The sequence below is a fragment of the Mercenaria mercenaria genome, chromosome 11 (assembly GCF_021730395.1).
Source record: "Mercenaria mercenaria strain notata chromosome 11, MADL_Memer_1, whole genome shotgun sequence".
NCBI lineage: Eukaryota > Metazoa > Mollusca > Bivalvia > Venerida > Veneridae > Mercenaria > Mercenaria mercenaria.
The window spans coordinates 16314171-16336225 of NC_069371.1; the positions used below are offsets into that span (position 1 = coordinate 16314171).

The 22055-nt window shown below is 35.6% G+C and overlaps 1 protein-coding gene across 1 annotated transcript; it reads right to left on the minus strand.

Moving 5' to 3' along the window:
• Positions 1–12174: 12174 nt before the first annotated feature.
• On the minus strand, positions 12175–16237 carry LOC128547040 (heat shock 70 kDa protein 12A-like). The gene is made up of 5 exons (XM_053518634.1): positions 16072–16237; positions 15164–15490; positions 14650–14871; positions 14124–14280; positions 12175–13988 (listed from the first exon to the last, which is right to left on the minus strand). Exons 1-5 carry the CDS (start codon positions 16072–16074, stop codon positions 12934–12936), a joined length of 1764 nt encoding a protein of 587 aa, XP_053374609.1. The 5' UTR covers positions 16075–16237; the 3' UTR covers positions 12175–12933.
• Positions 16238–22055: the final 5818 nt, after the last annotated feature.

Below are 22055 nucleotides of genomic sequence, written 5' to 3' on the forward strand. Positions count from 1 at the left end.
TGTAGCATTGCCTAGGGCCTCAAAAAAAAAATTCAAATCTTACCCCCCCCGGGGGTCTCTCAATTTATATGGGAAAATTTAAAAAAAAATTCTAAAAATAAACCAAAAGGGCCTAATTTAGAATTGGAATGAGCAGGGCCTAGTGGACTTACGAAATTTGGGTTCAAATCGGGCCCCCCGGGGGTAAAAATTGACCCCGCCCTCGGGGGGTACTTGATTTTTAGAAAAAAATCTTAAAAAATTCTAAAAATAAACAGAAGGCCTAGGTCTTAGAATTTGACTTTTTTGCACTGCCAGTAGACTTCTACAAATTTGTTCAAATCATGCCCCCCGGGTAAAAATTGACCCCCCCCCCATTGGGTTACTTGTTGTCCCTGCCCCATGGGTTCTGGGACGATCTTGTATGAAAAAAATTGGGAACCATCCCTTTCCCTTCATGATCGTAAGGGGGCGACTGTGGGTCTTAACACTTGGTTTTTGCGTAACCTGTGATTCCAGCGGGTATAAAAATTTTGATTCCATCCCTATGTTTTTTTTTCGATGTAAATGGATGTGAAAAAAAAAACTGTAGTCCTTTGGCGCCATAAAACCTTATTGTTGGTGCGCCGAAAAACCCCAAAAAAATAAAAACTTGATTTCCCTAAAAAAATCTTCGAAATTTTCTAAAATAACCAGAAAGCCTAGAGCTTGGGTATTTGCTGTACATTGCCTATGGACCTCTAAAAAATTTGTTCAAATTAGGCCCCCCGGGGTAAAAATTGACCCCACCCCAGAGGTCACTTAATTTTATTAGGAAAATCTTCAAAATTGTCTAAAAAAAACCGAAGGCCTAGATTTAGACGACTTTACAAATTTATTAAATCATGACCCCGGGGTCAGTTGACCCCGCCCCATGGGATACATGAAAAATCTTAAAAATTTTTCTAAAAAAAAAACCCAAAAGGGCCCTGAGTTTAGTTATTGCGTGTAGCATTGCCTGTGGCCCTCTACAAAATTTGTTCAAATCTTGACCCCCCCCCGGGGGTTTATTGATTGTCATAAGGAAATTTTCATAAATTTGCTAAAAAAAAAACCAGAAGGCCAGTTTTGTTTTTGATATGTAGACTTCTACAAACTTTGTTCAAATCTTTAACCCCCGGGGTAAAATTTGGGCCCCGCCCCGGGGTTTATTGTTGTATATTAGGAAAACTTCCAAAAAATTTTTAAAAAACATCATTTGACATTTGAAACTGTGTCTATTATCAGGTGAGCGATCCAGGGTCATTGACCCTTTTGTTTGATAAATTTCCGCTTCTGTTAAAAATTTCCCAAAAAGGGAAATCCGAATTGTTTTTTTCACTGCTATTATTTCCCCCCCTTCGAAGAAGGAGGGATTTTGTTTTGCAGTGTTTGTCAGTCGGTTGTTGCCATCCATTTCCGGATGATACCTCAAGAACGCTTGGGCCTAGGATCAAAAAATTTGTAGGGTGGTTGTATAAACCAGCAGAAAAACCCCTTTTGATTTTGGATCGAGGTCAGTCAAGGTCACAGAACCCCAAAAACAGTTACACAATTCCGGATGAAACCCAAGAACGTTACCCCTGGTCATGAAAGTTTTAGGGGGTTGGTCATGACTGCAGTGCCCCCTTTTGATTTTGAGATTGGGGTCAAGGTCACAGTGCCAGGAACATTTAAACGGTTCCAGGTGTTAACCCCAAGAAGCTTGAGTTGGGCATGAAAGTCGTAGGGAGGCGGTCATGACCAGAGATGCCCCTTTTATTTTAAGGTCAGTGGCCAAAGGCAAGGTCACAGGACCAGGAACATTTTAAGGGTTTTTCCAATGAATCAAGAATGCTTACCCAAAAAACCTGAATTTGATAGGGGGTGGTCATGACCAGCGATGACCCCTTTTAATTTTGAGGTCAGGGCCAAGGTCAGGACAAAGTGACGGGAAACAGAAAAACGTTCCAGACGATAATAGAATGTTGGGAGGGGGGCAAAAAATTTTAAAGGGGGAGGTTGTCAGATAGTAGATGACCCGTATTGTTTAGAGGTCATTTTAGGCAAGGTCAAGTGCCTGGAACAGTTAAATTGGGCCCAGCTAAAAGTAGGGAATGCTTGGGCCTAGACATGAAATTTGATAGGTTCACAGCCCAGCAGTTGACCCCCATTGTTTTTGAGGTATAACCAAAAGTAAGGTACTTTGCCGGAACAGTAAATTTTGGCAAAAATAGATTTCTTTTCCCCTGTGCAATTACTGAATGCTGGGGGGACTTTTGGGTTTACTACGAGCTCTTGTTTTTACAAGATTGCTTCAAAATGCGGTGCTAGAAAAACTACGGGGCTCCGGGGAAAATTTTTCTTATTTTTTTTGACATCCATAATAATTTTTTTCGGTAAACCACACTACTTCGGGGTGAAACCAAACCCCGTAGAATAATCCCCGGGGAAGGAGACCGGGGGTCTCGTGAAACTGAATCGATAAATGTTGCTTGCAAACCCCCCGGTATGTATTGTAGGTACATGGGGTGCCGTTTGTCTTTAACCTGGCACCCTAAAGAACAAGACTATTTTTGGTTTGGAGCTTTCTGTACCTTGCACTATCCCCCCATAACATTACAAACAACCCTTTTGGGGGAGTCCCCCCATACGGGTTATGTTGGCAACTAAAAAATTTGGGACATAAAAACAAACACTACAAAGGTGATCTTTTTTAACTGATATGGCGAACATAAAGAAATGATTAATGACATTTTTAAACATCTAAAAGGGTTTTTATTATCCTTGTGAATTTTAAAAACAAATTACTTCTTGCAAAAAAAATGTGAAAATCTTTGATGAGGGCGTCTGAATTCTCTCAGCTGAAAACGGGTTTTGTCCCCAGATAACATTTTTTAAACATAGGGCCTTCTTTTTGACCCCGCCTCCATTCCTTGTTTAAAATCATTTATTATTTCATCTTCCCTTGATCCGAGTTTAAAATTTTTCAAAAGAAGCTGGTCTGTGTTCAAATTTTGCCCTGTATGACAAAATTCAGACCCCATAAAATTTAAGTTTTGAGCAGATTATTCTCCCTTTAACATTTCCCGGTAGACAATGCTGGATTCATTGATGTATTGGACATGAGGGTATAAAAGAAATCGTCGAAAAAAAAAAAGGCCTCATTATATGTCCTTTTCGGGTTTTATTAGTTTAAAATTTAACTTTCAGCCTCTGTCTTTTTTTTTAAACTTTTACTGTTGGAAAATTTTTTTTGAACCCGTGTGTTTGAAATTCAACAAAAACATAGGGGAATTGTTCTATTTGGAAAGGGTTTTTATTTAAAAAAAATGTCTTTGTTCTAAACCATTTAGTCTCTTACATTGTAATTTTATTTAACAGGGGTTTAGTTGGTATTTGCTAACAATTTCATTTAAAAAATAGTTTTATTTTTCTTGATTTAAAGTTCATAGAAAAAGTAAAAAAGAAACAGTCTCATAGCCCAAAGGAAATTATCACTGCTCTGTTTTTTTTCCCGTTTTTCTGACTCTGTTTGCTTTATTCTGACCACTAATGTTAGTGACAATTACTTTTTCAATCTAGACCGCCTATATAGTATCTAAAAGTATTGATCCAATGTATAGCAACCTGGTCCGTTATTTGGGATTTTTTTTAATTTGCGATTAACAACCATAATAAACGCTGTCTTGCTAAGGCGGTAATCTGTTTCACCTGAGCTTTTTCCCGTAGTTTTTTGTCCTTTTTCAAATTTTTGGAAAAGTTTTGTCACACCGAACCCCGAGTCAGTAACTATACGTTTACTTTCGGGGTTTTCCGTTATAAATGCACAGAACTTTTCCCCACCCTAGTGTACTTCGCACGCGTTCGGACAATTCGAGGTGTCCCATATCAACGCTCCTCTTGAATGCAGAGGAAGCTTTGTTTGGTTTTATTAATTTTCCCAAAAGCGGAAAGCATTTCCCCACGCTTGTTGCAGCTTGGGGATTTGAAAATCCCCTCCATTAAGATGGTTTCAAAAAATAAGGGGTTTCCCCATAATTGACATCAATGTCGGATGGTTTTTCTGTTTGATTTTCAAAAAGTGTTTAAAAACATTTTCTGTAAATTTATTTTTTCATAAAAGAATTTGACTTTATCAGAATACCTTTCTGAAAAGCGGATAAAATCTTCCAAATAGGGCCCTTCTTCTTTTTAACTCTTACGGGGAAATGGAAAAATTCATCAAAATTTTTCCTTTCCCTTTTAGGGTGAATGTTTTTTCTTTACTTCAAACTCTTCATCATCTCACCAATCTTCGTTTGCTCTAGTTTGAATTTTCGTAAACTTCTTTTCCACGAGGTCATCAAGTAAATCTTCAAAAGCTTGATCAAGAGTGTTCCTCCCCCCTCCTCCTCCCCTCTGCAGTAACTTCTTTTACACCTCCCCAGTCATTTACCTCGTGTCAGTTATTTTCAATTGTGCCTCCTGAAAGACAACAAATAGTATCTTATATACGTTGGGATTTTGGAGCTAGTGTTACTTTTTGTGCCGTTTAAAATTCTGCGTTTTGTTTTTTTTAAATAGTGAATATTCAGAAAATTACCTCGGTTTTAAAAATTTTTATGGTTCCAACTGATAAAAATGTAATTGAAAGTTGTATGCCCTACTGTTCCTTTTAATGGCAAATGCCTACAAGATTAGGCGGCTTCTGGTTCCAAGGAAATGCTTAATTTTTCTCTTGCAATACCAGCCCATTTGGGAAATCAAAAAAATGATTTAAATTGCAGAAAAAAAAAATTATAGTTTTTAGGTTTTTAGGGTTTGGTTTTTTGCAAATCACAAAACAGTTTTATCTACTGCCATTTATTGTACAAAAATCCAATTTAAAAATTATAAAAAATTAAATAGGTTAACACTCGATTTTTGGTTGTTTATTAGTAAAATTTTTTCCTTAAATATAAAAAAAAAGCATGCTGCCAGAAAAATATATTATAATACAAACCTTTTAATAATATATAGACAAAGGCATGTCTTGCTTTCATCACCAAAACATACCTTATTTATTTATTAAAATGGCACCTTTCTGCGCTTCCCCCATAAACTGTTTTGCTGAATCGTCCCAAAAGGGAGGAAAACCGTGAACCCAGTGGACATCAACCGTCGATTATTCCAGAACCCAAGCCTTGCGCTTCATGCATATGTCAACTAGAAATTTTATAGAATTGCAAAACTTTGATTGCTGCTAAAATCTTTTTCCTTTTTCTTCCAAATTGAACACCGGAGAGTCTCTAAGGAAGATAAAAGGTGGGGATTTTTAATATTAAAAAAAGCATTAAAAATTACCTGTGTAAATTTCTTTGTAAACTTGATTATATTCTATGTTTTAGATAAAATAATGTAACAATAAATACTGTTTAAAATAATTTTTTAAAAAGAAAAACAGGTTTATAGGTTGTCAAAGATTTGACAGACTTAGATTGCATTATAAATACAATTAGTTATATATAGCGAACCCCGACAGCTGTTTATGCAACATCATTTTTAACTTCCGGAAGTAAGTATCGTGAGTTTTCCCAATCGGGAAAATCCTTGTATTGTTTTCCCTCGTTCGAAGCTTCTGTGTTTTTCATCCGGTTTTATCAAAAAACATGGGGTTTTCCAGTTGAAGGGTTTTGAACCCGAATGCCCCTGCTTTTCCCATACCTTTTTTAGGATACGTTTGAAGTCATGATGAAAGGTTGCCCCTCCCGGAATTGTCGTCCCAAAATCTTTGCTCCCAAACCCAAAAATTAGAGGGGCCTGTACAAATGAGCTAAAAAACCAAAAGTATTTACTTTAAAACAGTTTTAGATCGTTTTTGGGTTTTTGTCTTTTATAAGTGTGAAAATTATTTTTATTAATTAATTTATTCCATGCTGGCCTTTTTTGGGGTAGCCAAAAGGGAGATAAGTTTGTTTAATTTGTCACCCGTAACCCCGCGGGGCGGTTCTCTGCCGAATGTTGGTCATTTTTGTGAAGGTACTCGGGGGACGACCCCCGTTTCGAGTCCGTGTTACCAATGGATACTGCTTCCGCTCTAAGGCTGGAAATGTGTTTGATTTTTTTTTATATAAACGACAAGAACATATCCTTTTAAAAAAGTACCCCCTTTGTTAAATTTATGGTTTATAGCAGTTAATATAAATTTTCAGTTTCATAATTTACAGTGACTTTAAAAGATAAAAAAATTTTAGTTTTTACAACCTTTCCTTGCTTTGACAGTAAAAAATCGGCGTCTTTTAAACATATTTTTAAAATTTTAAAAAGGCAAAAAAAAATATGTATATAGATCATATAATAATTAATAAAAAATTTAAAATAGCTTAAAGTCCAAAACAAATACCTATTTTCGGTAAACTTTTGCTAACCGGGGGTTTTAGCAATCCAGGAAGTGAAAAAAATTTAAAAATCTGATTTTAAACTTTTCAAAAATGCATGACAACGTTAACAAGATCAAAATTTCCGGGGCGTGCAGTTAAACCTACAATTGCATTTTCCGAAAATCTAACATAGATAAAATGGTATACGTTGTAGATAAGTCCAGTTCAAAATATAACATAGATAAAGTGGGATACGTTGTAGATAAGTCCAATTCAAAATCTAACACAGATAAAGTGGGATACGTTGTAGATAAGTCCAATTTTTGGTTTAGACAAGAAAATGCTTATTAGATGTGGTTTTCGTCGGTTAACGTCACTGACTTCGAATATCATGCCCCACTACCGCTTTGGATTCGAATCTATGCTTAGGGTTACAGAATTTTGTCATGTGAGGAAGGCATCAAGCTGGCTTATAGAAGGTTGGTGGTTCTACCCAGTTGCCTGCCTAGGGACAATCGAGGTCTTTGTCCAACATCAAAAGCTAAAAAGTCGTCATATGACATATAGTTGCATGTGTCGGTGTGAAGAAAAAACCAGCAAGAACAACTATTGATAGCTTTGATTTCTCCTTTCACAATGAATTGATTGATGCAGTGCTGCAAACATAAATTTACATCCCTAAAATAAGATCGTCAACTAACGACGTGTGTGGAATGTATATATGTTCTACTAATAGTCTGTACTGTGTTGGTTAGCCGTAAAACCCAAATCAACAAGTAGGAAATGCTTTCGGGATCAAAATTTCTAACATCCCGGCTACATTTTTGCAATATTTTTCATACTACAAATAGTACATTTATGAAATTCCTTAAATGTTTTGAAACATTTGATGTAAATAACATGTTTAAATGTCAACAAAACCTCCTTATAAAATAACTGTATCTTTGTTGGGCAACCAGGATGGGGAAATCAAATTTTGAAAACCCTTTTTAAACATTCAATGAACACAAATAAGCGTAAATGATCATTTGTTAAATCCATTACTTGATCAATATAAGATTAGCCACCTTTAAAACGAAATCCGTTCGTTTGTAAATTCTGATTTTAATACTTGGATGAGGTAGCAAGATGAAAAAAAAATATCATAACATTTTTCGATCTCATTGAAATTTCAATACATTAGTTAAAACATATTCTTCCATTCAGAACTATATATGTTATGGAAGATATTGAAATACCGAGGGTGCTATGAGTATTATATAACATGACCTTCTTTATCTGTTTTTCTCGCAATTTACTTTGTAGGTCAGTGTGCTTTTCGTAAATAATATTTAACACTTTTATGTGTAAACATACGTAACATTATACCGAAGGAAAAAAAAGTACAAAATACAAGCTACAAGTTTCACATGACCTGCTCATACTTTTTACTTTGGTATCTATTTAAATCTAGGACTCGTGTATTAAGGAAGCGGCTGCCAAAGAACCATGGGAAGCCTCCGTAATTAATATTGCCACTAAATTGACATTTTAGGAGAAAGAGTTTATCTTTATTTTTCGTTTTGTTTATAAATTACACTTGAAACATACGAGTATGAAACGCGAATTACTAGTATGCGTCAAACGTAATTTATAGAATTGAGAATTTCTGACCTAAACCCTAAATGTCCCTATTTTTTTTTCTTCTATTAACATTCTATAGTTTTGAGTGTTATCTAATGACTGTTGATTTCTAATGCTGAAAAAGGAAAGGTGTTCACCATCTATTCCCAATTACTTACTGATTTTACTCAAAAAGTGCATATTCTAGTACAAAAAAAGTTATCTATACTGTATAGCAGAAACACTGAAATTTCATTACAAATAGAAACATGTTTCCAGAGTTTAAATTACATATTATATCACGAAATAAAGCAACTCGGAGCAGGATCAACTTTAACATTCGGAGTCTCTATCAATTCTGATCTACTCTATGCCTTTCTGATGACTTTAAAACACAATAATATATGTTAAAAAGAAACTGATTCCAGTTTTAACTATGATGTCCAAAAGGCAACTGTTGAAACAGCATTCAGCGGGGTTGTTAGAATGTTGTTGTTGTTTTTTTTAAATGGCGGTACTTAATATTTACATTCTTTAAAGCAGGGAACACAAGCACCACTGAAGAAATAAATACTTAAAGATTCGACGTATGACTAACCCAAAGTCATATTTAATGTTCACACCGTTATGGAGACAGTGTCAGCCTGATTCACCAGGTTTTTTTCCTCTTTAAGCCATTTCAACAAAGCAATCTGAACCAGTCAAATTAGATTGACAAATACCCCAACCGAATGTGTAGCAAAATGAAAACATTACATTTAGTACTGACGATTATCGCGCCCTCGGTGTTGTCGCAAAGATGTCCTCCTTCACTCCTTCGCCTCCGCCACCAGACTATGGAACCGGCTCCCACAGGAAGCCGAAAGCGTCGAGGCTTTCAAGAGGGCCCTGGCGACATCATCCCAATAAGCTGCAACGTCGTTTTTATCTGCTTTTACTCTGCTCTGTAAATAATTGAGCGCCGTACACACCACCTTGTACATACGCCATTTTACGATGTTTCCCCATAGTGAGACCTGTACAACAAAGGAAGAAGAAGAAGGTTAGCGATCCAGGGATTCTCCCCGAGTAAAACAAAACAAAACAAAACAAAAAAAACAAACAAAAAAACAAAAACAGAGCATATCAGGCTGAAATATATACTACTGGTCTATATAACTGGAGAACAGGTAGGTGTGGAGTTGTTGGGTAGTCCCTGAAAAAAACTTTGGAATTCTCCCAAACAAAAGTTTACGTTTTAAAGCACTTTGATACTTGTAAAACAATATGAGCAGATCGAGTTGACACTGAAGTAGACCCTAAAGCATTAGCACACGTTTCAAGTGTTGGCCACGAGAAAATTCTACAATGTGACACTTTAAAAATACGTTTACAATATATGCTAATTCTCAGACAGACAGAAATATACAAAAGTATGATGTAAAACAACAAAAAAGATTTGAATCAATAACGGTCTTTCAATGCATTTTGAGTGACCCACGAGAAAATTCTACAATGTGACACTTTAAAAATACGTTACATTTTGAGTGACCCTGCCTCACTGACGTAGTTACGGCAGCCGCTTTTTTAAAAATTATCCTTTAACTCCACTCCAGTGGTAGACTTAGATCAAATAAGCTGTAAATCAATATCATATTGTTAGTTTCTTTCAGTGATAATTTCTTAGAAAAACGTTTTTTTTTCTATAGGTTCATCTCAACAGTCGATCAGAATATTTCAAGAAAGTGCTATTTAATACAGAGGGTCATTTTATGGTAAAGATACAAGATACAAATTTTATTTAATTTAATTATTTTATTCATTTGGGTTTTACGGAGCACCAACACAGTATAGGTTATATGGCACCAAACAGGACTGCAATTTGTGGTCCTACTTCTCATTTACATCGAAATAAAAACATGAGGTATGGAATCAAAACTTGCATACAGGTCTAATGGAATCACACAGTTACTGCAATACCAAGTGTTCACCTCTTACGATCATGCAAGGTGTAACGGTTATGCTTATTTTAGAAACAATTACTTACTATTTATTGATACCATTTATTAAATAATCATATTAGGCAGTTTTAAGGCCTAAAAGATAGATATTTTAAGTCTGGCCTAATTCATGTTCAGTCAACTGGGACTTTTCTACCTATTTTTGTATCTTTACAATGGGCCAATTCGTTTCACTTTTGCGGCGTACGCCGTTTCGCCGCGTACAACCGGCTGGCATTCGTTTGGCTTGCCAGGTGTAATGAAGTATTTCGACCCCCATAGAATAATGACCCCCCGGTCATTATTCTATAGAAAAAGTGACCCCCCGTTCATAGTATTATGACCTCCAGATCATAGTACTATGACTCCCTCACGTGAAGTAAACTGAACCTCACGAAGAATATTGACTCCCATAAAAAAACGACCCCCGGTCATTTGGTCAAATTTAGTGATAACTCATGTATCTAAGGCCTAATTGCTGCATTTTATGCTCCCACGCGTGGGAGGGGGCATATAGATTTGCCCTTGTCCGTCCTTCCGTTTGACCATTAGCCCCAGATACCATCACTTGACACAGAAATCAGAGCATTCCGCAACGGGAAAAGAGATTCTATTTCTAGACGCTGTATCTTGGTGTATACATTTTTTTTCAGGAAAATAACAATTCACAATACGTTCACATAACACACCAGTGTCAATAATCCCTGCAAACTTCGGTATGAGGTAATTCTTCAAAAGAAAACTACACAAGAAACTGCTAGCATAGAACTTAGCATTAATAAAAGTTGCAATACTTAGCAGTGGCAGTAAAGTACGGTAGCGGCAACAATAGAAAGTAGTAGTAGTAGTAGTAGTAGTAGTGGCAGTGGTAGTGGCAGTTGCAGTAGCAGCAGCAGCAGCAGCAGCAGCAGCAGCAGCAGCAGCAGAGGAATAAGTGACAGCAACAACAGCAGCAGGAGAAGAAGAGGTAGATGTACAAGACGTATTAGTGGAAGCAGGTGTAGTAGTAGCAGTTGTAGTAGTAGTAGTAGAAGTAGTAGTAGTAGTAGTAGAAGAAGAAGAAGAAGTACATGTAGTAATAGCAATAGAAGTAGCGGCACCAGTAGTAGTAGTACAATCAAAATGTTAACTACTGGCAATGGAGGCTATTAGAGTTGTAGATCTAGTAAAATTGTCCGTTAGGTTTGGTGGGGATCACTTTTTAATAGATATTATCGTCGAAAGTCTTTTTAGGAGCCAGTGTTTTACACGGAAAGAGTAACTTTTTTTAAATAGAATAATGTCCGGGAATCGATATTGTACGAGAGAGTTCGAATGTAGTAATTTCGGCAGTGAGTATTTTACATGGAAAGAGTCACTTTTTCTATAGAATAATAACCGGGGTCGTTATTCTATGAGATTCGAAGGGAGTCATCTTTAGGGAGTCAGTATTTTACTTGGAGGAGTCAGTTTTTCTATAGAATAATGACCGGGGGGTGGGGGCGGGGGGGGTCGTTATTCTATCGAGTTTTCAAAGGGAGTCAGTTTTTTATAAGGGGAGTCAATATTTTACAGGAAAGAAGTCACATTTTCTATAGAGTAATGACCGGGGGTCGTTATTCTATGGGGGTCGAAATACTTCATTACACCGGCCACGAGAGCTACAAATACAAAAAAAATAAATTTCCGATTTATTATGATTATCTCTTGTGGCCTGTTCCAAATAAGTTAGCAAATAGTTCTTGCAGTATGTTTCTACATTTATTGGTATTAACCCAAATTTTCAAATGTTTACCCAATTTTATATCGCGAAAATATATGATTTGCCGCTTTGCCTATCTCGCAAGACCGGCGCACATCAGCGTACGCCGGATAGACATGGGCAGTGCCGGTGTAATTAAGAGCTAGCTTATGGAAGGACGATGGTTCTATCCAGATGCTCGCCTGTGATGAAATAATGCCCGGAAGGAGACCTGGGGTCTAGTGCTGAACTGAACTTGATCAATGTTGCTTGCTGAACCCCACGGTATGTTAATGTAGAGTGCATAGGGTGCTCATCATGTGCTTTACACCTGGCACCCTAAAGAACCAGACAAGCTTCTTGAATCGGAGCGTCTTCTGTACCTTGCACTATCCTCCCACTAACATTACCAACAGTCCTCTGAAGAAGTCGCCCATACGGGTTACCGTTGGCAACTATGAATAAGCTTGGACTTACAAACAAACACTACGAAGGTGATCATTTTTAACTGATATTGGCGAACATAAAGAAATGACTTTTGAGCATAGGTTTAACATCTAAAATTGTATTTTATTATACACTGGTGAATTTTAGAACTAATACTGCATTGCACAAAAAATGTGAAAAGTCTTTGATGATGGCGCCTGAATCTCATCATCAGCTGCAAATGGGGTTTTGTGTCCATGATAACATATTTTTAAACATAGGTACCTTCTTTTTGACTACCGCCTCCATTCCTTGATGTAAATCTCAATTATTAGTCATCTTACCTAGTGTATCCTAGTTTCAAATTTACAAAAGAATGCTGGTCTGCGTTCTACATTTATCCTGCATATGACAGAATTCAGAGCCCGATGAAATTTAATGTTTTGAGCACGATTATCCTGCCTTATCAGTTCCGAGTAGACAATAGCTGGATTACGAGTTGATGTATTGGACATGAGGGTATGAAATGAAATCGTCAGAATTAAAAAAACGGCCAGTCATTATATGCTCCTTTTCGGTTTCATTATGTTGAATATTTAACTTTCTAGCCTCTGTCTTATTTTTAAACTTATCACTGTTGCTGATAAGTTATTATTGAACCAGTGTGTTTTGAAATTCAACAATAAGTCATAGGGAATATGTTCTATTTGGAAAGGGTTACATTTAAAATAAATGTCTTTGTTACATAAACCATCTTAGTCTCATATACATTGTTATTCTATTTCAACAGGGCTTTAGTTGGTATTTGCTAACAATTTCATTAACAAATAGTTTCAGTTTGTCTATGATTTAAAGTTCATAGAAACAAGTAAAAAAGAAACAGTCATCACTAGCCAAGGAAGTTTATCACTGCATCTGTTTTTTGTCCCGTTTTTCTGACTTTTGATTCTACTTTGATTTCTGTACCACTGAATGTTAGTGACACATCTACCTTGCAATCTAGACCGCCTACAATTGTATCTACAGTCATTGATCCAATGTAGTAGCAACCTGTGTCCGTGTATTCGGGATTTTTCATCTTTGACGCATATAACTGAACACATAATAAATGCTGATCTATGTTTGAAGGCGTGTAAGTCTTTTTCACCTGAGCTTGTCCAGTAGTTACTATCTGTCCTTTTTCAACATGTTTGGAAAAGATTTTGTCACACCTAACACCCGAGTCAGTAAATATACGTTTACTTTCAGGGTGTTTTCCTTTTATAAATGCTACAGTACATTTCACACCATACGTGTACTTCAGCACGCGTTCGGAGATCAATTCAGAGCGATGTCCGCATATCAACGCTCCTCTAAGAATAGCAGAGGAAGCTTCGTTTGGTATAATTATTTCCAAAAACGAAAAAGCATTCCGCACGGCATGTTGTAGCATCGGGGATTCTGAATACCCCCCAACCATCAAAATAGCTTTTAAATTATATACAGGACTTTCCTCCATAATTGATTTCACATGTCGGATGGTTTTACTGTTAGATTTTTGAAACAGATGCTTAAAGACATCTGCTGTAAACTTCATTTTATCATAAACGAATTCGACTTTACCAGAATACTCTGCTGAATCGCGAATAAATTCTTCCAAATCATGCTGATTTTTCTTTTCAGACATCTTACTGAGAGAAACTGGAAACTTCATCAATATTCTTCCTTCCTTTTCAGGGTGAACTGTTCTCTTCTTGACTTCAAACTCTCTCATCATCTCCAGCCAATCTTCTGTTTGCTCTAGTTTGAATTTCCGATAGACTTCTTTTCCAACGAGATCATCAAGTAAATCTTCAAATGCTTGATCAACGAGTGTTCCTCCCCATCCTCCTCCGCTAGCTGCAGTAACTTCTTTTACACCTCCCGAGTCATTTACCTCGTGGACGGTTATATCAATCGTGCCTCCTGAAAGAAAACGTAACAGTTTCTTAATATTAAATTGGCTGTAATTTTGGAACAGCGGTTATGTTTTTCTAAGTTTTGTTGACATTTTAGCAACATCCTCCATTTCGTGATCGGTGAATATTCAGAAATAATTACCTCCGGCGTCAAAAATCATGTAACTGGTTCCAACTGGTAAAGATGAAATTGAAACATTTGTGTGCCCTACTGTTCTGTCAATCGGCAAATGTCTACAATAGATCGAGGCGGCTTCTGGTTCCAAGGCAATGCTTAATTTTTCTCTTGCAATACCAGCCTACAGAGAAATCAAAAGAGAGATTTAAACGGGCAGAATATTTAGTTTAGTTAAAAGGTTTTAGACGGTTGGATTACTTACAAGTACGTCATAGAACAGTTACATTGTACTGTCATTTATTGTATAATACATTCATGATATAGGCTACAAATACATATAGAACACTTAAGAATGTGTTAACACCCGATTAGCTGGTATGTTTATTACCTTAGCATACATTGTATATCAAAAATGCACTTTTGCCAGAAAAAAATGTTATAAATACAAACTCTTCCAATAGTAAAATGACCAGACAAAGGCATAGTCATACTCCTCATCGCCAAAGCAATTTTATTTATTTATTTATTTATTTATTTATTAAATGGCCACCTTTTCTGCAGCTTCCCTCATGAACTGTTTCGCTGAATCAGTCCAAATGGCAGGAACCGTTAGTACCCAGTAGACATCAGATCGCTCGATTATTCCAGATACCCGAAGCCTAGCCGCTTCATGCATATCATCAACTAGAAATTTTATAGACATTGCAAACACATCAATGGCTGCTAAAGTCTTTCCCATTTCTTCTTCCAATGTAACACTGCGATCGAGTCTCTGTAGACAGATAAATATTCAGACTTTAATGATTAAACATTAGACATTAAACGGGACTGGTGTTAAGAAAATGAATAAGGATACGTTTTCAATAAAAGCTTGTTTTCAGACCCTTAATTTGTACTATTATGATTTTAAATTTGATTACATTCATGTGATTTATATGCATGCTATATTAGTAATATAAATACTGTTTAAACTAAACGCTACTTTTTAAGATTATACGTTGTATACAGCCACTTGACAGACTAAGATAATGCGTTATCAATACAATGAGTTATATATAGTGAACCTCCGACAGCTGTTTATGCAACATCATCTTGAACTTTCGGAAGTAATAGTACTCATGATGTTCTCCCATGTCGGTGAGATCCCTGTATCTGTTTTCTGCTTCGTATCCGAAAGCTTCTAGTGTTTTTCCATCTGGTTGTATCAGAATAACAGTCGGTGTTTTCTCAGTTGCAAGCGTTCCTGAACCAGAATGCCACTGCTTAACAAACGCTTTTGTAGGATCAAGTTTGAAGTCATGATAGAAAGAGTATGCCCATCCGGAATATGTCGTCCCAAAATCTATTGCTCCAACCAACAAATTAGGGCTGCCAGTGTCACAGTATGATGCCTGAAACACTCAATGTGGTTTAAGTCTTCTATGAAGTGTGAACATAATATAATTTTATTAATTAATTTATTTCATGCTGGCATGTTGGTCGTATAGACCAAAGGTAGATAAGTTTGTTTATAGTTGTCATCAGTAACCCTGTGGGGCGGCGGTTCTCTTGCCGAATGTTAGTCATTTTTAGTTGAAGGAGCTAGTACTCGAGGTCACGACCCCTTGTTTCGTAGTCCGTGTTACCTGAATGGACTACAGCGTCCGCTCTAAGGCAGGATATGTGCTGTGGTTTTCTTTTATATAATCCGACAAGAACATATTCTTTATAAAAATGTACCCCGTTTGTTAATTTATGGTTTATTGCAGTTAATAGAAATTGTCAGTTTCATGACTTACAGTCACTTACAATGAGTAACTTTTAGTTCATTTTACAACCTTACCTTGCCTTAAAATGTTTTGTTTGACAGTAATACCCGGACGTCATTGAAACATATTTTTAAGATTTAAATCTGGCTTAATATAAAAATGTACATTAAATCATATGAATAATTGATAAAATTCAAAATAGCTTAAAATCCAAAACAACATACCATTTTTTGGTACAACGTACTGCTAACCGGGTTGTAGCATTCCAGGAAGTGTAAAAACTAAAAATTCTGATTGTAAAACTTTGCAAAATGCATGATCAATGTTAATCAAGATCAATATTCCGCTGCGACGTGTCAGTTAAACCTACAATTTCATTTTCCGAAAATCCGAAAATCTAATCTACAACGTATCCCATTATCTATGTTAGATTTTCGGAAAATAAAATTGTAGGTTTATAGACAAGTCCGATTCTTGGTTTAGACAAGAAAAGTACGGTGTTACGTTTGGACAATCGTGACTTTTTATTGAATCCTCTTTTCACCATCGTACCATCGTTGTTTCATCATCGTGCCATCGCACCATCGCGTTTTCGTCATCGTACCATCGTACATCGCTGTTTAGTTTTAAATAAAAAGTCACGATTGTCCAAACGGAACACCGTAGAATGTATATATGTTCTACTAATAGTCTGTACTGTGTTGATTAGCCGTAAAACCCAAATCAATAAGTAGGAAATGCTTTCGGGATCAAAATTTTTAACCCCCCGACTACATTTTTGCAATATCTTTCATACTACAAATAGTAAATTTATGAAATTCCTTTAAATGCTTTGAAACATTTGATGTAAATAACATGTTGAAATGTCAACAACGTAATTATAAAACAACTGTATCTTTGTTCTGCAACCAGGATGGGGAAATCTAATTTTGAAAACCTTTCAAGCGAAAATTGAACATGTACATTATGTAATAAACATTCAGTGAGCACAAATAAGCGTAAATGATCATTTGTTAAATTCATTACTTGATCAAAATAAGATTAGCCACCTTTAAAACGAAATCCGTTCGTTTGTTAAATTCTGATGTCAAATTGGGATGAGGTAGCAAGATGAAAAAAAGTATATCACAAGTTTCGATTTCATTGAAATTTTAATATATTATTTGAAAACATAGTCTTCCAAACATGTGAAAATTTTCAGAACTATATGCATTATGGAAGATGTTGAAAAAAAATACCGAGGGTGCTAAGTGTATGATATATGACATGCCCTTCTTTATCTGTTTTCAATGTTTTGTTTGACAGTAAAACTTGAACGTCATTGAAACATATTGATAAGATATAAATCTGGCATAATATAAAATGTATATTAGTTCATATAAATAATTGATAAAATACAAAATAGTTTAAAATATAAAACATACCATATTTTCGGTACAACGTTTTAAAAAATTTATTTGACCTGTCAAAATATGGACCCGGCTTTCATTAATATATTCTGTCCGAGCCTATAAAAGATTAACGTGAAAGCCGGACACATATTTTGACAGGTCAATTAAATAGTATAATACTGATAACCAGCCAGCATAAGATAGGTTGTAGCAATCCAGGAAGTGTAAAAACTGAAAAACTTTGCAACATGCAGGCGACGTGTCAATATAACCTACAATTCTAACACAGATAAAGTGGGGTACGTTGTAGATATAGTGTTTAATTATGTAGTGTTTATCTAGGTGTTATTTATATCCGGACCCTTCATATTAAGGGATAAGTATTTAGACCCAAGACTGGGATGGTTTATACACTTTACTATCAAACAGGCACATACACTCTCACTGACCATATTACAGAATAGTATAATAACATATAGAGGCAATGCAATAAGAGATGTTGTTCTCTGATTCGCTGAGAGGCGGAGCTTAACATGAATATATTAAATACTACAGTAGATAAGTCCAATTCTTGGTATAGATATTGATCACTGTATGGTGTCACGTGACCTGGTGTACGGCGAGAAAAATGCAAGATGGCGGACGTGGATATTGGGGAAAGGTAGGCTCCTCGTTTGTTCATTGATTTCTCTGTTAATATTTCCTTTAGGGGAGAATGTTTTGTCGTATAACACGGCACTGATATTTGTCTTTCATCGGTTGTATACCATTACCTCCGACAACGGCTTGAATTTCTAGACTTTGCTCCTGAATGCAACAAAAAACAACGGAAAATAAATTTAAGCGAGGAGAGACTCGGTTTTTCGAATTTTCCATCCCTTTCTTCCACGATTTCTGCCAAATTATGAAGTACACATAGGCTATGTACATAGACAAAACGTGTGTATCAGCCAGTTCACTGAAAACCGCATATTTCCTAAAAGAAATATTCGTTTTAAAATTTGCCAAGTGTACGGACGGAAGGCCGAGGTTATTCTGTCGGTGTACGGTAAGACGACAAAAAATCAAAGATTTTGCTGCAAAATTATGCACGGAAAGAAGAAAAATCCTGACACGATCACCAGCTGCCTTACCCTAGAAACTTAGGAGGATTAATGTGGTCTATTTTTCGACATTAGTGCTGCCAATTTTCAATGTGTTTCCAAAGAATTCTCCAGTCTCTCTAAACCGTACAGAAATTTAAAGATTATTGAAAAATTAGAATGAACTTGTTTCTGTGTTTAGCTCATTTGAATGATCTTTAATATCTGCATATAATCTGATAGATATATTCTTTCATGCACTTGTTTTGGGGGACCTTAATTTGTTGGGAAGCAAAGTATGGAGAGATAACAGTATTGTGTTTTACCTGATCATGTGAGCTAACTTGAACAAATGAATATACAAGCTACAATTTTCTTTCGATTTATCACTGTATGTCAAAAACAGATGCCTGCATAGTAATTTGTTATCAGTTTGATTGTGATTCTGTCATATTTTAAGTAAATAAGAGTCCAGTCATAAATCAGCCTAACACAAGCTGTGTTATGGTTCGAATCACGGACTAGGAATATTTCCGCCAGTTTTGTGAATAGTTCTTCCAGAAACATTGTCATAATTTTTAAGGCCGAATTTAGAGTAAATACTGGTCAAAATGTTCACAGAAAACATCACTAAATCTAAAATTGCCAAAACAGCTAAAGGCACAGATAACAAAAACCGTAACACAAAGGTGTGAAAGGTATTGCATGAATAAGAGTTCTGTTTTTGCAGTCAGAGCCTAATAACATTAAAAACAACACAACGCAGGTATATACTCACATTTTCCGTTACAACTTTTATATTAAGTGGCCAAACTTGATTTCCAAAAGAGTTTGGAGCTCTTTACTCTTTAGTGGCATACCTACTAAATCAATACTTTATAATTTTTATTGTTGTAAGTGTATTTTCTTTATTACGAAATACTAAATTTTATTTTGCATCAAAAGGCGCTAAAAAGCCACTTTTTGATCTCTATCATGTCTATGTTGATTTTATTAAGGACGTACGAGCGTTTTTTTCATGATATCCGCCATTTTGAAAAATGTTTCTTCGAGCATTGAATTTTAACAAAAGTTTTGCCAAAAATTAACGCTAAATAATTAAAATTTGACTAATAATGTACCATTTAACAAAATAGATTCTACTTTTTGTAAAAAATTCACCCTTATTTTTGGCTGGCATTTGCTTAAAACTGACGTAAGATTTGCAATGGGGTAGAGGTAGGTAATTTCAAATATCTAACAAAGTAGATCAGGTTTGGTTTTGATATTTTCCTGACTGATATATATAACAATAAGCTATAACTGAAATAAAAGTTTTCAAGACAGCATTTTATTTTATCTAGAAAATATAGTCTAAGATTAAAACAAAAAGGACAAAATAATGTCAAAATTCACAAGTTTTTAACAGTTTTTTCTTCATAAATCTCTTAGATACACGGTGACCCCTTTTTTCTTTCCGTTTTGAAGCATTTTTGTGTGTCATTAAAGCTACAAAATATGTCAGAATTTTTCTGTAGATCTAAATAAATTTTTCCATTAAAAATAAAGTGGGTGGGGTAATTATGTCAACATGTAAAAATGAAAGAGATGTGTTAGTGACATTTATGCTTATATAATGCTGACATCACATTGTATTCATATCAACCTGTAAGACATGAAATCCCCATAACATTAAATGGGATATTATATGTTTTATAAGGTACCACCATCTGTGACTTGTGTTTTTTTTTCTTCTCTTGTTTGTCTTAGAAACTAATATTCTTCAAGCTCACAGAGTATGAAAAAAATCTTAACGTTAGAAAAAATTAGCTCCTACATCCTTAAACATTAATGGTAGTACCTACAATGTGTTAAATATACCTATGGAAAGGTGTTCATTTAAATTTCAACATACTATCATCAGTGTTACTGTATTTTAAAGCATATTTCAGTAAATGATCTTATTGAAAATCAACATCTGATCTTGTCTAAGCCGATTCGTCAAAATACATTTCAAATGTCGATCATAAATAACTTCTCAAATGGCGACTCCAAAGTTTCTTCTAAAAGAGCAGCATGCCATACTTTGAAATCGTGTTAAATATTAAAAATAAAATTATATTTGCCCGAAGGATTCACATAATTATGACATACGTGAGCTCAAATGTTCAGGTAAAAAACAAACACTACAAGGTTAGAATCCCTCTGTACTTTCCTTCCCAACAAATTAAAATCGTCTAAAGAAAACGTATGTAAGAATAGATCTATCAGATTATATGCCAATATATTTATCATCCAAGACGATTCTGAGTCAAATGAGCTTAATACAGAAACATAGTTTTTCAATAATCTTTAAAATTCTGTTGTTTTGAAAAACATTGAAAATTGGCAGCACTAATGTCGAAATATCGTCAATAAATGATCGTGTCAGGATTTTGTCTTCTTTCCGTACACCATTTCGTAGCAAAATCTTTGAATTTTTGTCTTCTTACAGTACACTTTTGGCCGTCGTCTTTCCGTACACCGACAGAATAACCTCGACCTTCTGACCGTCCACTTGGCAAATTTTAAAACAAGTAGTTTTTTAAGAAATATGCGGCTTTCTGAGAACTGGCTGATGCACACGTATCTATGTCTACTTCATAAACTGGCAGAAATCGCACAAGGAAGTGATGGAAAATTCGAAAAACCGAGTCTTTCCTCGCTTAGATTTATTTTCCGTTGTTTTTGTTGCATTCAAGGGCAAAGTCTAGAAAATCGAGACGTCGTCTAAGGTAATGGTATACAACCGATGTCAGTGCCGTGTTATACGACAAAGCATTCTCCCCTAAAGAAAATATTAACAGAGAAATCAATGAACAACGAGGAGCCTACCTTTCCCCAATATCCACGTCCGCCATCTTAACTTTTTCTCGCCGTACACCGGGTCACGTGTTGATGTGCTTATTAGACATGTTTTTCCTGAAAAGCTGAGAGGTTATAACGTCACTGACGTCTAATTACATGCCCACCAGTGCTGTGGGTTGGGAACCAAGCTTGGGATGTAGAACTCTTTCAGGTGAGGAAGGTATCTAGCTGGTTTACAGGTGTGTATCCAGGTGCCCGCCCATGCCTACAATAATGTCAAAAGTCTTCGTCCAGCATCAAAAGCTAGAAAGTCGTCATATGACCCATATCTGTGTAGGTGTGAAGGTAGCTTGACCCAACAAAAACAACTATTTATAGTATTAATTTCTCCTTCTTTGACAATGACTGGCATAATTCCCTGAAACGACAAGATATATATAGTCAACTAACGAACATATTATAGTCTGTACTGTACAGGTTCGCCGTAAAACAAAAATCAACAAGTAGGAAATGTTTTGGGGCTGCCGATATACTAATCAAAACTTCAATCGCCCTCAGTATATTTTTTAAATATCTTTCATACTGCATATAGTACATTTATGAAATGCCTTACATGTTTAGATAGAAACAGTTATTTTTTAAACATGCTGAAATGTCAACAAACTGAATCTTGTAATGGTATCATTTTTATTCATTTTACGACCTCTGCTAATTTTTAAAAGGTCACTGTTTTGTTTCGTACTAATCTTATTTGTAAGGATACAAACTGGTAGATATTGAATTGTATCTGATACATGACAAAATTTCAAGTAAAATATAAATATGGTTCTAAAATATACCAGGGTAAAGAAGTCCTTTTGCCTCTGTTATGATTTTCCTTAAAAACGAAATTCGTTCGTTTGTTAATTC

Coding starts and splice junctions, on each gene's coding strand:
- LOC128547040 (XM_053518634.1), bottom strand. Junction 14,281..14,649: donor TGAGGGAAGCTGCAGAAAAG/GTGGCCATTTAA, acceptor ATTTCTCTGTAG/GCTGGTATTGCAAGAGAAAA. Junction 13,989..14,123: donor CATGATTTTTGACGCCGGAG/GTAATTATTTCT, acceptor GTTTTCTTTCAG/GAGGCACGATTGATATAACC.